General features: G+C 39.6%; 1 protein-coding gene across 2 annotated transcripts in view; it reads left to right on the top strand.

Annotated features, from left to right (window-relative positions):
* The window catches only part of LOC123715282, a 29,285-nt gene extending 16,684 nt beyond the window's left edge, over positions 1–12,601 (top strand). For both annotated transcript variants that reach the window (XM_045670237.1, XM_045670236.1), the window contains 9 exons: positions 1,134–1,268; positions 5,964–6,162; positions 6,787–6,979; positions 7,582–7,833; positions 9,164–9,328; positions 9,399–9,565; positions 10,107–10,274; positions 11,366–11,557; positions 12,356–12,601. In XM_045670237.1, the coding sequence (XP_045526193.1) occupies positions 1,134–1,268; positions 5,964–6,162; positions 6,787–6,979; positions 7,582–7,833; positions 9,164–9,328; positions 9,399–9,565; positions 10,107–10,274; positions 11,366–11,557; positions 12,356–12,447 (1,563 nt within the window). In that variant the 3' untranslated portion in view covers positions 12,448–12,601. The remainder of the gene's footprint in view (positions 1–1,133; positions 1,269–5,963; positions 6,163–6,786; positions 6,980–7,581; positions 7,834–9,163; positions 9,329–9,398; positions 9,566–10,106; positions 10,275–11,365; positions 11,558–12,355) is intronic.

Raw genomic sequence — 12,601 nt, 5'->3', positions numbered from 1 at the left:
TAGTTCATTTTAGGCGATATATATGATTATTAGGTATATATATATGTAAGCATATAAATATATACATAATAAATGACGAAATTTAATCTAAATCTTATTATCTTGTCGTGGTTATTTGAACGCTTGTGGTTTTAAACTCTGGTAATTTGAAATTATTCTCTGGACCCTTGAATTTCAAAGTATCGAAAGTCGACTGTATATGAAGCATGGTAAACGCCAATACCATTCCCGTGAAATATACCCGTATATTCGTTCTTGTATAATCAATGGCAGTTGTATGTTTGTAGTATTATTAGAAAAAAAATGGTGGGATTCTTCGACTTTTTGAAGTCGTTTAAAGAGAGTAAGTTTTTTGCTATTTCTCCTCCATTGTACGTTCTTGGGATTCCTTCTAGATTATCCTACAATTTGGGAACTGCTAGTATTTGTAACTGGTAGTCATAATAATAACTTCCTTATTACAGATTTTATTAATACGTAGACTTAATTAGAGTTAGTAACAAAAAGATTCCTTGTGGGGCTTGGACAATGTACTATATAATATATGATGCTCTTTGTTATCACATTCAGGACACCATTAGTTCTATGCCTAACAATGTATCAAGGTGTCTTCGGGTCTCCGCATAGGTACCCAACACACTGCATGAAGCGTAAATGAAAAATATGCCTACAAGTTGATGTATATGAATAAATCTGGTGCGTTGGGTTTTCTCCATACACTTCAAGAACCATTGATGGTGACTGAATTAATTTTGTTACTTGAAAACAAATCAAAAATTGCCTTGAAAAATCATGATTTTATATTTAGATGTATTTGTATCCTTTAATGTATTCTAAATGGCAATTAAGAACTGGTACAAAGAAAATTAAAACATAAAAAGTTTGGTCCCTGTGGCAGTGTACCTTTAATTCTGGCAACAATCGGTGTATTGCGATACTTACTCGTTGAGCCAGGAAAGCATCAGCTCTGGGGTCAGCGGTATCAAGTATCTACCAAGCTTAAATCTGTAAGAAGCACCTGTGCACTTGAACTCTACTCCAAAGGGAACAAAATCAATCTTGTTTTTCGCTAACGAAATTGTTACTCAACAAGTTTGTTCTAATGTATAAATAAGATGTACCAATGTTTCCAGTCAGGAGTACTTGCTGTGGGCGCGTGTGAATACGGCTGTGCTGATGAGAACATGACGTGGGTGATGAAACCCTTCACAACAACTTCTACCACCACAACAATGAGCCCGCTATATAACAGTGTCGCTAATTATACTGTGAGTATACTTTTGATTATTTGCGACCCCTTTTAAAATACGGCAAAAGGTTTAGAGGTCCACAGGTCATAACACTGGTTTAGTAGTATTGTCTGTAAAAACAGTGTTTCGGAAATACCGACGCTGAGCAGCTGGCTTCATATATTGGTGGCGCACCACAAAGTGCCTTTGGAAGCCTAGTCTAAGTTATAGAACGATGGCCTTTGAGAATAAATATATACGTAATTTTCTGTCTCGTATATGTGTTATCTGCCACTGTTTTCACCACAAGCAAGTCGCAAATGCTTATTATTTATACGGTCAGGCGCCGACATTGTTAAGATAATACGATTTTAATATACAAATTTAATAGAAAGATTTTAAAGGCTACTCGGTAATTACGTGACGTGTGCACCGGGCAATGGTCGATGAACGACTGACCGAGTTGTGTTTTTTTTTTTTTTTTTTTTTTTTGAGAATGGAATCTCGCTGTTGGCCTTAAGGGCCTTTACAGCTCAGCTCGGGCTGTTTTGGCGAGCGTAGCTCGGCCAGAATGGCGTTTTATCCCGCGGCTAGCGCAAGGGCGTCTCCTGTGAGACTCGAACCTCGGCTTGGGCCGTCGCGGGGCGGTCAATCGCCTGAAGGGCAGGACGGAAGCTCACTGTAGTGAGCGAAGTGCGAAGTAAAGGTCCTCGCCTTCCCCGGTGAAGGCGGTTTTTTACCCTAAACTGTGATTGGCTATTTTTATTATTGGCCGCGCGGGCTGCATTTAATTTATTGTTTGCTACAGTAATTGGATCGTCCGGATCCGTTAGTATGTGTCGGGGCCTCCTACGAGCCTTTTTTGTCGGGAAGGGGTAATAGTTGATGCTATTACGCACCAGCGGATTGGGATGGTGTTTAGCCTTGTCAAAGTGGCGTGTGGACGCCAACTTCATCCATTGGGCTATGGTAGGGAGCTCCAGGTCATGGTGGAGATCGACGTTTCTCACATAGAAGGGCGCACCGGTCGCGATTCTCATGAATCGCGACTGAAGCACCTGTAGTCGGTGTATATAGGAGGGGGCACAATGCGCAAAGACTACGCTAGCGTATGTCATGCACGGTCGGATGCAGGCCTTGTACAGGGTGACCTTGTGTCTTAGAGACATTTGACTCCTTTTATTTAGGAGGAAATGAAGGCGAGAGAGGACAAAATGTGCCTTCTTGCGAACGGCGGCTATGTGCTTTCGGAAAGATATGCCGCTATCGAGCGTGACTCCTAGATATTTAACGGACTTTTGCCATGGAATGGCTTGCCCGTATAGGGTTACCTCTGTCTTGAGGTGAAATTTATCCCTAGCGATAGCACCGGGGTTGCCCCTGGCAAAGAGAACTGCTACGCTTTTCTCGGGATTTATTTGGAAGCCCCATTTCCGAAACCATTCGCCTAACGACGTGGTAGCGGTCTGGAGTCTGTCCACAATGACACCTCTATCTTTATGGGTGGTATAGAGAGCGGTGTCATCGGCATAGAGGGCTAGCTCCACATTGGGAGCCCTAGGGATGTCGCCGGTATACAGCGTGAACAGAAGGGGCGAGAGGACCGAGCCCTGAGGGACTCCGGCCATGATGGGGCGAGGAGACGATAACGTTCCTTCTACGCGATAGCGCATTGAGCGGTCGGACAAGAAGTCGTGTACGATACGCACGAGTCTTAGTGGCACATTAAGGTGGTAGAGCTTGTAAACCAAGCCGTTGTGCCAGACCTTGTCGAAAGCTTTCGCTATGTCGAAGAAGAGCGCACCCGTGGCTCTCGGTTTCAGGGAGCTATTCATCCCGGAGAGGATGTGCTCCGTGATTCGATGGACTTGATGAACGCACGAGTGGGCCGGCCTGAAGCCAAACTGCTCATCGGGAATGAGCCCCTTATCTAGGGCAAAGTCTAGGAGGCGCTTTTTAAGTACCTTCTCGTAAAGCTTGCTAAGCGTATTGAGAAGGCTGATAGGGCGGTAACTGGTGGGGTTGTTACGGGGTTTGCCTGGTTTGTGAATACCAATGACAATGGCCTCTTTCCACTGCGCCGGGAAGGTGCAGTTTTCAAGGAGGCAATTGAAAATGGACACTAGTAGGCATATCAGATGGGGCGGGAGGCACCGGAGGACCTTGTTCGAGATGGCGTCGAGACCTGGAGATTTACGAGGCAGTGAACTCTTTATTAGAGTTTTGACCTCGGCGATCGACGTAGGAGGGAGCGGCTCGGGAGGGAGGGGCAGTGCTACGATGCGTTCGACCTCGCGGTTCACGTGTTCGACGTGCGCCGGGTCGCTATGATCGAGATACGGGGTGCACTGCTCCACTAGGTTGACGGCTAAGCACTCGGCTTTTTCGTCGTCGTCGAATGCGTCAGGCAGATTTGGACGCTTGAGAGGGGGCATGGACGCCACCGTGTCGGTTTTTAGGGAACGCGCGAGAGACCAATAGGCCGTGTGCGAAGGTGACAATTCGCTGGTAAGACGGTCCCAGCGTTCATTTCTAATTTCCCGCATGCGCTCTTTGACTCGGCGCTGCGAGGCGCGGAGTGCTCTGCGGTTTTCGTCGGTCGGTGCTCTGGCGAAGGCGCGAGTCGCCGCGTTCTTCTCGGTCAATAGACGCCTCGCGTCCGGGGGAAGCTCCCAGCGTTGAACGAACTCATCTGGGACCTTCCGGGACGACTCGGCGACCTTGGTCTGAATGTGATTAGTGACCGAGGAGATCGCGTCTAACGCGTGAGCGGACGAGACTAAATTGTCGGGGACATTTGGGAGGGCAGAGGTGTCGGCGGGCTTGAGGGCCTCGTCTAACTTCTGCCAGTCGACAATGGACTTGAACCTCTTCTCTCGAGTGTTAGGAGGGCCGAATTCAAAGTGAACCGGGAAGTGATCCGAGTCTAACTCGTGTAACGTCTCTACGCTTCGCGGCTGTAGTGCCACGTTACGTAAAACCGCTACGTCTATGACGTCCGTTGAGAGAAGGCCGTTGCCTGTTATGCCACGGCGAGTCGGTTGTATGGGGGCAATGACGTTGAAATTGAGCACGTCTATAAGCCTATTGAGGGCTAACCCATTAGGGTTTTGTTTTGAACTATTCCAGTCCCCGTGTTTGCTATTGAGATCCCCGACTAATAAGACCGAGGGGCCCATCGCAAACAGGGTTCTGAGATCGCTCTCTAGTATGTCCTTGGCGGGAGGGAGGTACACCGACGCGATAATAATCGGCTGATGGCCGGTCATGGCTACGCGCAACACAGAGCACTCTATGTTGGTAAGGGAGGGCGGGTCTAAAGGCGAGCAGTGAAGCGCTCGTCTATAATAAATGAGCGTACCGCCTTTCGCCGTAGGTCGGTCGTTTCGCACTACGTTGTAATTCGCGAATCTGGGAGCGTGAACGCTGGGCTTGAGGAAAGATTCCTGTACTAGGAAAATATCTATTTGGTGGCGAACGAGGAAATCTCGAACCAAATCTGCCTGCGGCTTGAAACCGTTTGCATTAAAAGTCACTACGGACAGTGATCGAGCCTTGATCCTAGACGTACCGAGTTGTGCGCGCGCGCGCTGCTTTATATAGGTTCTGTAGTGGGGATCGAGTGAAACATCGTACGATCGTTTGACTAATCGCCCGTTGATAGTGGCGCCGTCACATACATTATTAGTGCAATAAAGTTTGTATATTGTCAATAATTTCATAAAAATAACAATGATATAATAACGATTTCATAAGGAATTTTGTCGTCGCGTTTAACTGTATTTCGTAAAAAAATTGACCTTGAATTTTGCGTAATCATTAACCCATTGTTACAAATAATTTTTTTGCCTCCCGTTCACCTTGTAGAAAAGACTTAAAAAAATCGTCCCGATACATAATATAATCATCTACACTAATTTTCAGTCATCGCTTAATACATAAAAATAATTAATACGTATTCTCCACGATTTCAGATATTATTTTATTTAAAACTATTAACTGTTTTAAATTAAAAGTACTAAAGGTTAGTTTATTAAACAGAAAGCTGAGTTATCTCTGTCGGGTGTAGTTTTAGACACTTTAGGTCCCGAACATATATATATATATCATTGGATCATGCAATATTTTATAATATTCAGATAGTTTATTATTCTTATTTGAAATTAAATATTAACCTAACTTGTACAATCCGATAAGACGTAAGGATTTCAGATAAATTCAACTTTTAATAAAATACATATTTGTCCTATTTGAAAGTAGTCTTACATCCTTGAGAAGGGCAGTGCATCAATGTGAGCGTTTATATTCTATGTGCGCATTTAACACTCACCCGTACGGTAAAAAACCGTAAGAAAACCGGTTTATTACAAAAAATTGGCATGTGTCAGGTCAGGCTGATTTGTCTATGAAATAAAAATTATCAAGGAAACAAGCAATCTGACGGGCTGTAGTATTTTTTTTTAATTGTAGCAATCATATTTTCATTTACCTGAAACTACCGACTTTATAACGAGTTTATAGTGCATAGTTATTTTTTATAAAAAAATCCTAGAAGTAAACCTAAATTAAAAAAAATAACGTATATTTCTAATAACGCCGGGCGAATTCAAATGTCATAAAAGTGTTTATTATCTGTGGCAGCACCGAACCACTTCGCGCCAAATTTGTTTTGTGTCATGGCGCCATTTTTACTATTTGAAATTAAGAATTGTTTTTTGACACTTTTTACCTCAGACACCAGTGGTACTAGTGACAGAAGAGCCGGAAGATGACGCTGACTTCGAGATCAACCCACCACATCTCTGCTACAATGGCCAATGCCTCGTATACATGCAGCACGCACAGAGGCTACGCGTTCCCCTCTCTCTATTAGCCCCAGAAATGCCTGAAGATAATTCTACTAACGAAAACAATTGGTGCACTTATAGAACTGGTAAGGTGCTACTTAAGTTGTTTACTTAAAAATAATAAAGCCTTTATTCGTATAATAAAGTATTTACAATTAATATTAATATTAATCGAGCGCGAGCTCGTCTTCAGCTTGCCGAGTGCCAAAGGCCTCCTCCACTCATCTCCATTCGCCATACAAGTTTTCTACTTACACATTTATTTCCAACACAGTTCTTACAATATTCTTAAACTTAACTGGGTTGTGGTAGGTTGTTTTTTTTTTAATTATGGCAATAGTTTTACTTTATGCCAGTTTCAAGTAAAACCTATTCAGGTTAAGAATTCTAAAAACTCTATTAGCTATTCATATAAAGTTATTGTCTATTGAATCGTAGAATAAATGCGTGCGTGGTCACGGTGACTGAAGACGAAAGGTGTTAAATGTCAAAAGTATCACAGCTGCAGAGAAAGTGGTTTTATCTGTATTTATTGCCCCGAAGTTGGTATCGACTAAAAGATGACGTTGGAAAAAAATTCAAATTTAGAATTATGTAAATAACTATAATTTTTAAAAATAATACATAGCTTTAATCCGTTCAAAAAGTGTTTTTCTTAATGTGTAAAAGCTATTTTAACAAAAGACAATACTAAAGTAATTCTTTTGCAGCTGGGCCATCAAAATGTATAGTACCAGCTGACCGTCTTGAAGAAATAAACCCTGATGGAGGTGAATGTAAGGCAGCTGTGCGATGCCAAGTGCTGGATCCGTATGATGAACCGGACGGAGTTCTTGCTAATGCTGAATGCAGACTTGTTATAGGCGACCCGTCTTATACTTTCTGGAGCTATTTCGTAATAAGGTAGCTAGTAGAGTGACGCCATTTTCGCTTTAATTTCAGGCTGCACAGTAGGCCGGCAACGCATTTGCGAGCCTTCGATTTCCATGGATTACGGTATCACTTAACATCAGATGAGCATTCCGCCCGTTAGCCTCTGATTTTATTTATTTGCTTATCATATAATAAATATCATATGGTGGTCAAATGTGGATTCACATTTTTATATATTTTATGTTCTATCTGCGTAATTTTTTTAAAAAATTGGATGAGGATTGTGTGAAAGTTCATAATGAAATCACTTCAAATCTTAATTGAAATTATTATATAAGTAAAAACAGAAGCTACTGAAAAAAACGCCTATGTTATGTACCAGTTAGAACTTATTACGTTATTAATTATTCTTTGACGTAACACGATAAAAATCTTTTCAACATTTTTATCTTTCGCCTTATTTTACGTTTGTAAAAAAACGACACTAACAATAGAAAAAACTAAAATGTTGACTACCTCACTTAAGGGTGTCGGTGTTTTGTGACGGTGCGCGCGCGCATCGCAAAAATGTACTATCATTATTTTTCTCTAACGCGCCAAATGAAGTATAACTTCAAATTCGTTTTTCTCAGACTTTTCGCTGACATATGGCCCACAGCCGCCTTGGCCTTGCTAGGTGCTGCTTGCGTCATAGCAACAAGAGAAACATCCTTAGGCCGCGGTGACGTTGGAAGGCAGCTTGCCTTCGGAACCCTCGGCTTGGCGATATTTCCACCCTTGGCGGGAATTGCGGCCTCAGAAATGCCTGACACGCCATACCTGGTGCCTTTCTTGTTGCACGCCTTGTTCATGTTGATTGGAGCGCTCATACTAATTGTTGACAGGTTAGTTGTTTGAGTATTTTTCAAGTGATTGGAACTGTTTCCAGAAGATTTCAGTCTTTGTATAACAGTTTAGTTAACAGGATGTTTAAACCCGAACTAATAATTTATTTAACATATACACAAATATAGTGTATTTACAAAAATATTAACCTTATATATAATAATTGTTAAAAAACAAATTTAAAAAGTTTGGCTTCTGTGGCAGTGTACCAACGCTAGCAGCATTTCCTCGCTGTAGTGCGATACTTAATCTTCGAGCGAGAAAAGCACCAGCTCTGGAGTCACCGATACTATCTATCTCTGTCTTAAAACTTTAATTAGCGCTTGTGCATTTGACCCCCCACGGCCCAAGAGTCTCTACACTAAACAAAATCAAAGGAAAGACGCCTATAATGGAGGCCATGGTGTCCAAGGCTACTTAAAAAATTACTATGAAAATTAGAATTTTTATAATATGAACTTTGACCTCTTAGTATAGATTTTATTAGACTCAAGAATAATAATAAATACATATAATTAAGTAGATGTTTTATGAAAACACTTTTTAAAAGGATTGAAGCTATTATAAACTTATAATTATTTACATAATTTTAAATTTAACTTTTTCCGACGTTATGCGTGCTTTACAGCGTCCGTGGTCACGGTGACTGAAGACAAAAGTGTTGAATGTCAAAAGTATCACAGCTGTTGAGAAAGTTGTGTTATCTGTATTTATTTCCCCGGAGTTGCTATCCACTAAAAGATGACGGGTTTTTTTTCATTTTTTTTTTGTTTTCTTAATGTGTAAAAGCTATGTTAACAAAACACAAACACACAATTATATCCTCTTTAGAATGTTTTAAATAAATTTGACACACAAACTTGAATTTATGTATTTTATTCCATTTGTTCTTTATTAATAGATTTTCAAATCCCCAAAATTGTGGGATGTCTTGGGAGGCTTTAATCCTTGTGAGTACATACGTACAAAGTGTTTATATTAATTAAAAAATATATACTTTATTAACATCGGCAGTTACGTGTATGTTTTTAATTAGATTAAAATGATTATTTTCACGTTATTCCATTAATTTAAAATACTATTACTTAGGAAGAAATATAATTTTTTGTCCACTCTCTTGCATCAAATCAAATCTGGCATCAAAAAAATAAGGGTTTTTTTTCACGGTTGTATTACCAGTCGAAACAAGTAATTTTTAGTTTGAATGCAGTAATACGTTACAGTCTTTCAGCAAAATCCTCTGTGCGGTATTGAAGGTGATGCCCCATAGGAATGCCTTTACATATATATAAAAATATATAGGAACTAAAGTAACCTCTGTAATACCAGCCACATGCCGCTGTCCACTCCTGAATGGTGGTGGCATACAGCAACAGGCGTGCTGACAATGCCAATGAATGCCGTAAGACGTTATGGAGCTGAGACGGCCGCTATCTTCGCTGTCGTGGTTCTATTAGGAACTCTATGGAGTGGAATCGATGCATATTTGCCTTGGTAAGTCTTCTGGTAAGATTAAATTGTGTAACAACGTTCTGGTCGACTTTTTAATTTTTTTTAAATTTAGGACGGTACTAGAGCTGAACGGCACCAGCGTGGCTGCCGGTTTGACATTGACGGCAGGTGCGTTACCGGCAGTCCCCGCTCTGTGGTGGGCGGAGGCGGTAGTGGACTACATCGGACATTCCAACGTCTACATCGCGGCCTTTACGTTCTACTGTCTACGGTACACTGGTGAGTAGTCTTTCAATAAGCTTATTAAATCTGAAAACAAAAAAATCCCATAAAATTTGCGTCTTGTACCTTTTCCAATAATCTTGAATGAAGTAATTAAGAGTGTGACTTCTTCTGGTTCTTCATTATTGGAGGTCGGCCGTTAGGCTCGTAAAGCGTGTCTGGTCCAGTTCCAGATCCAGGAACTATTCTGCAGTCGCAATCTATTCCAATATATTTCCCGTCTATTCCAAGCCATGATTTTAATGAACGAACTGTGGAATCGACTCCCGATGGAGGTCTTCCCGGGGAGATACGACCTTTAAGTGAGAGTGTCCATGGGCTGCGATGACAGTTCTTTATGGTCATCCCGAAAAAATCTATTAAATCCAAAAAAAAATTTTTTAAGGCAGTGGTAGCGATAATGAAGAAACTCGGGACCCTAAGCATGACTGCCGTATGTCAAATCCAATGTTTTTTGACATACGTAAGTCATACATAGATATATGTTTCTAGCGCTCTCGAATCTTAACCTTATCCTAAATGTGAAATATTTTTGCAGCTTTAGCCTACAGTACAACCTACACGTGGGTGATTGTAAGCGAGCTCCTGGAAGTGTTCACACTGAGCCTCGTTTGGGTGACGTCAGTGCTGTACTTCCGCCATCTCGTGCCACGGAAATACACGGCCACCGGACAAGCATTACCTGTCATTGCGCACTTCTGTCTAGGTAGACTTTTGTTTTATTTATTTACATATAATTATTCAATTTACAACACAATGATAGGCTAATAGTTTTTTGACAATTTAAAAAATCATGTGACGGTAGAACACAAAATAATAAAATTTCTGTCCGTAACGTCGACTTACAATAGAATAATACTTGGCACAAATTGTATTTTAAAATTAAAATTTCGGGTATGACAAAATCTGGGGACTACCCACATTTTAAAATTTTTACCTACGAATAATATTAACAACTTTAGATGACTTATAGGTCCACCTTCATAGAAACCTTAGCTAACTGGTGAACGCTTATATCAAGGAACCCAGACCCTCCATAACGTTTTATTTTAGAGTTTATAAACCTTTTTTTTTTAATATGTGTCTTGACTGATACTTTACTAACTTGTCCGACATCAGAGAAAATTACGATCTAGTCTAACTTAAGACAAATAAGTATAATTAACATAATTGTCCAAACACTACTTACAGCTTCTAATAAATGGGAAGTTTGGTAGTTTATAAACGTGAATTTATTATATAGATAACTCAAAGACTAGCTTGTTATTGTGGCTTGCGAGAGATTGCTATTAAGTTTAGTTATACAATTATATTCGTAATTTATTCAAATGTTATATAATCTGTAAAATAGATGGCGTTATTGAAATTTAACCAAAGCTATTTGTGATGTTTACGTTCATCAGTACCTGTTTGTTGTGCTTATAGAAAAAACGCAAAAGATCCCTCTCCGATTTGTATACTATAATTAATTAATAATATTTATTCACGTAACTAAACATAACAATCATACAGTATATACAATTTTCTTAACCTACATAGTAGTATCACTTAACATCAGGTGAACTTCTTGCTACCTATTACATTAAAAAAACATCTTGACATTGTAAACCGATTATGATAATAATAAATGTCGACGATTCGGTGGACGGAAATTTTTTGATTTTATTTTACATAATTGTCTGTACATTTTTTTTTTGTTTAAAACAGATTCTATAATCATAAACTATATACCAAACCTTTTAGAAATAAAATCGACTTAAACTTACGTAACATTATATAGTAAATAACGTAAAACAGGTCGCTGCATTGGGGCCATAGTCAGTGGTATGGTGACTCTCGAACAGAGCATCGAATCTAGCCGCAACGTGTACCGTGCGTTGGGCGTTTTGGCATTGCTCTGCTCGTGCGTCTACCTGGCCCTGTATCACTTGCTGTTGGCGCCACGATGCGCTTCACCCGCTGCTCCGCCGCCCACGCATTTATTACAAGGTATTGTTCTAAAAAAACCGATTCAGATTTCGACAAAATTACTGCCTTAATGTCATTTTTAAGGTTTATGTCCAAAGAGTTTCAAGTGAGTGAAAACCTTTTTTCTCCATTGTATTTATTTTTGTCATCTATAAATAGTAATTGTAAAAATTAACCTGTGTTTTGGTTACAAAAGTTTAACTCCTGTTGTAAGAAAGGAAAAAAATTGTATTTCGGAAGTAATTTTAGAACTGTAATTAAATCTCTTATTAGATTCTATAGTTAGTTATAGTGTTGCCGTAATGGCTCCAGCCACTTTTATCCCTGTGATAAGGCTGTTGGAGCGCCACTGGTTTTTATTATAAAATGATTATATTGCTTATAAATATAATTTTGATCTAATTTTGCTTTAAAGCGAGCACTGTGACGGGACAGCTTGACGGTAAAAATATCATAGATTAAACGCACTGCACCCCTATATTATATTTATTACTTACTTATTATTATAACCCTTTGCACTGCGTTGTAACACCTTAAAAATGTTTAATGTCAAAGTATATAACAAGTATTACGTAAGCAGATTTACTACAATTTATCCCCCCCACCCCTCCTCTTGTCAGCTCTCAAAAATATTGTATGTATTATATTTTTTTTGGAGCAGTCCTCGAAATTGCACTTCGTTTTTCAAGCTTAGACAACGTGTAGGTAATATTTGTTTTTAATATTCATAAAAATATTTTGAATTAGAATTTAAGTTTTTGAAATTGTACCGTCTTTTCGTAATAAGTATAGCGTGTTCAAACATTTGTTTTATTGTAGGTTTGAACTCTAACGGCGCTTCAAATGGATCATACGCTCCTATGAGGGTATACCACGAAGAACGATCAAGAAAAGGTCACTTCCGCTACTAAGGCAAAGTGTTTCATAACTCTTTTAAATTTTGTAATATAATTACAATTCGCTTTCGCTCTCTGATACAATCAGTTTTGACTTGCTAATATGTTATGCATTTGTGTATTTTTAAATGGTTTTTTTTACTAAAATAAATCTTTTTAATTTAACCAT

This window comes from Pieris brassicae, chromosome 10 (genome assembly GCF_905147105.1).
Source record: "Pieris brassicae chromosome 10, ilPieBrab1.1, whole genome shotgun sequence".
In the NCBI taxonomy this organism is placed as follows: Eukaryota; Metazoa; Arthropoda; class Insecta; order Lepidoptera; family Pieridae; genus Pieris; species Pieris brassicae.
Note: the sequence above shows the minus strand (reverse complement) of the source record. Positions and strands in the feature narration are given on the sequence as shown.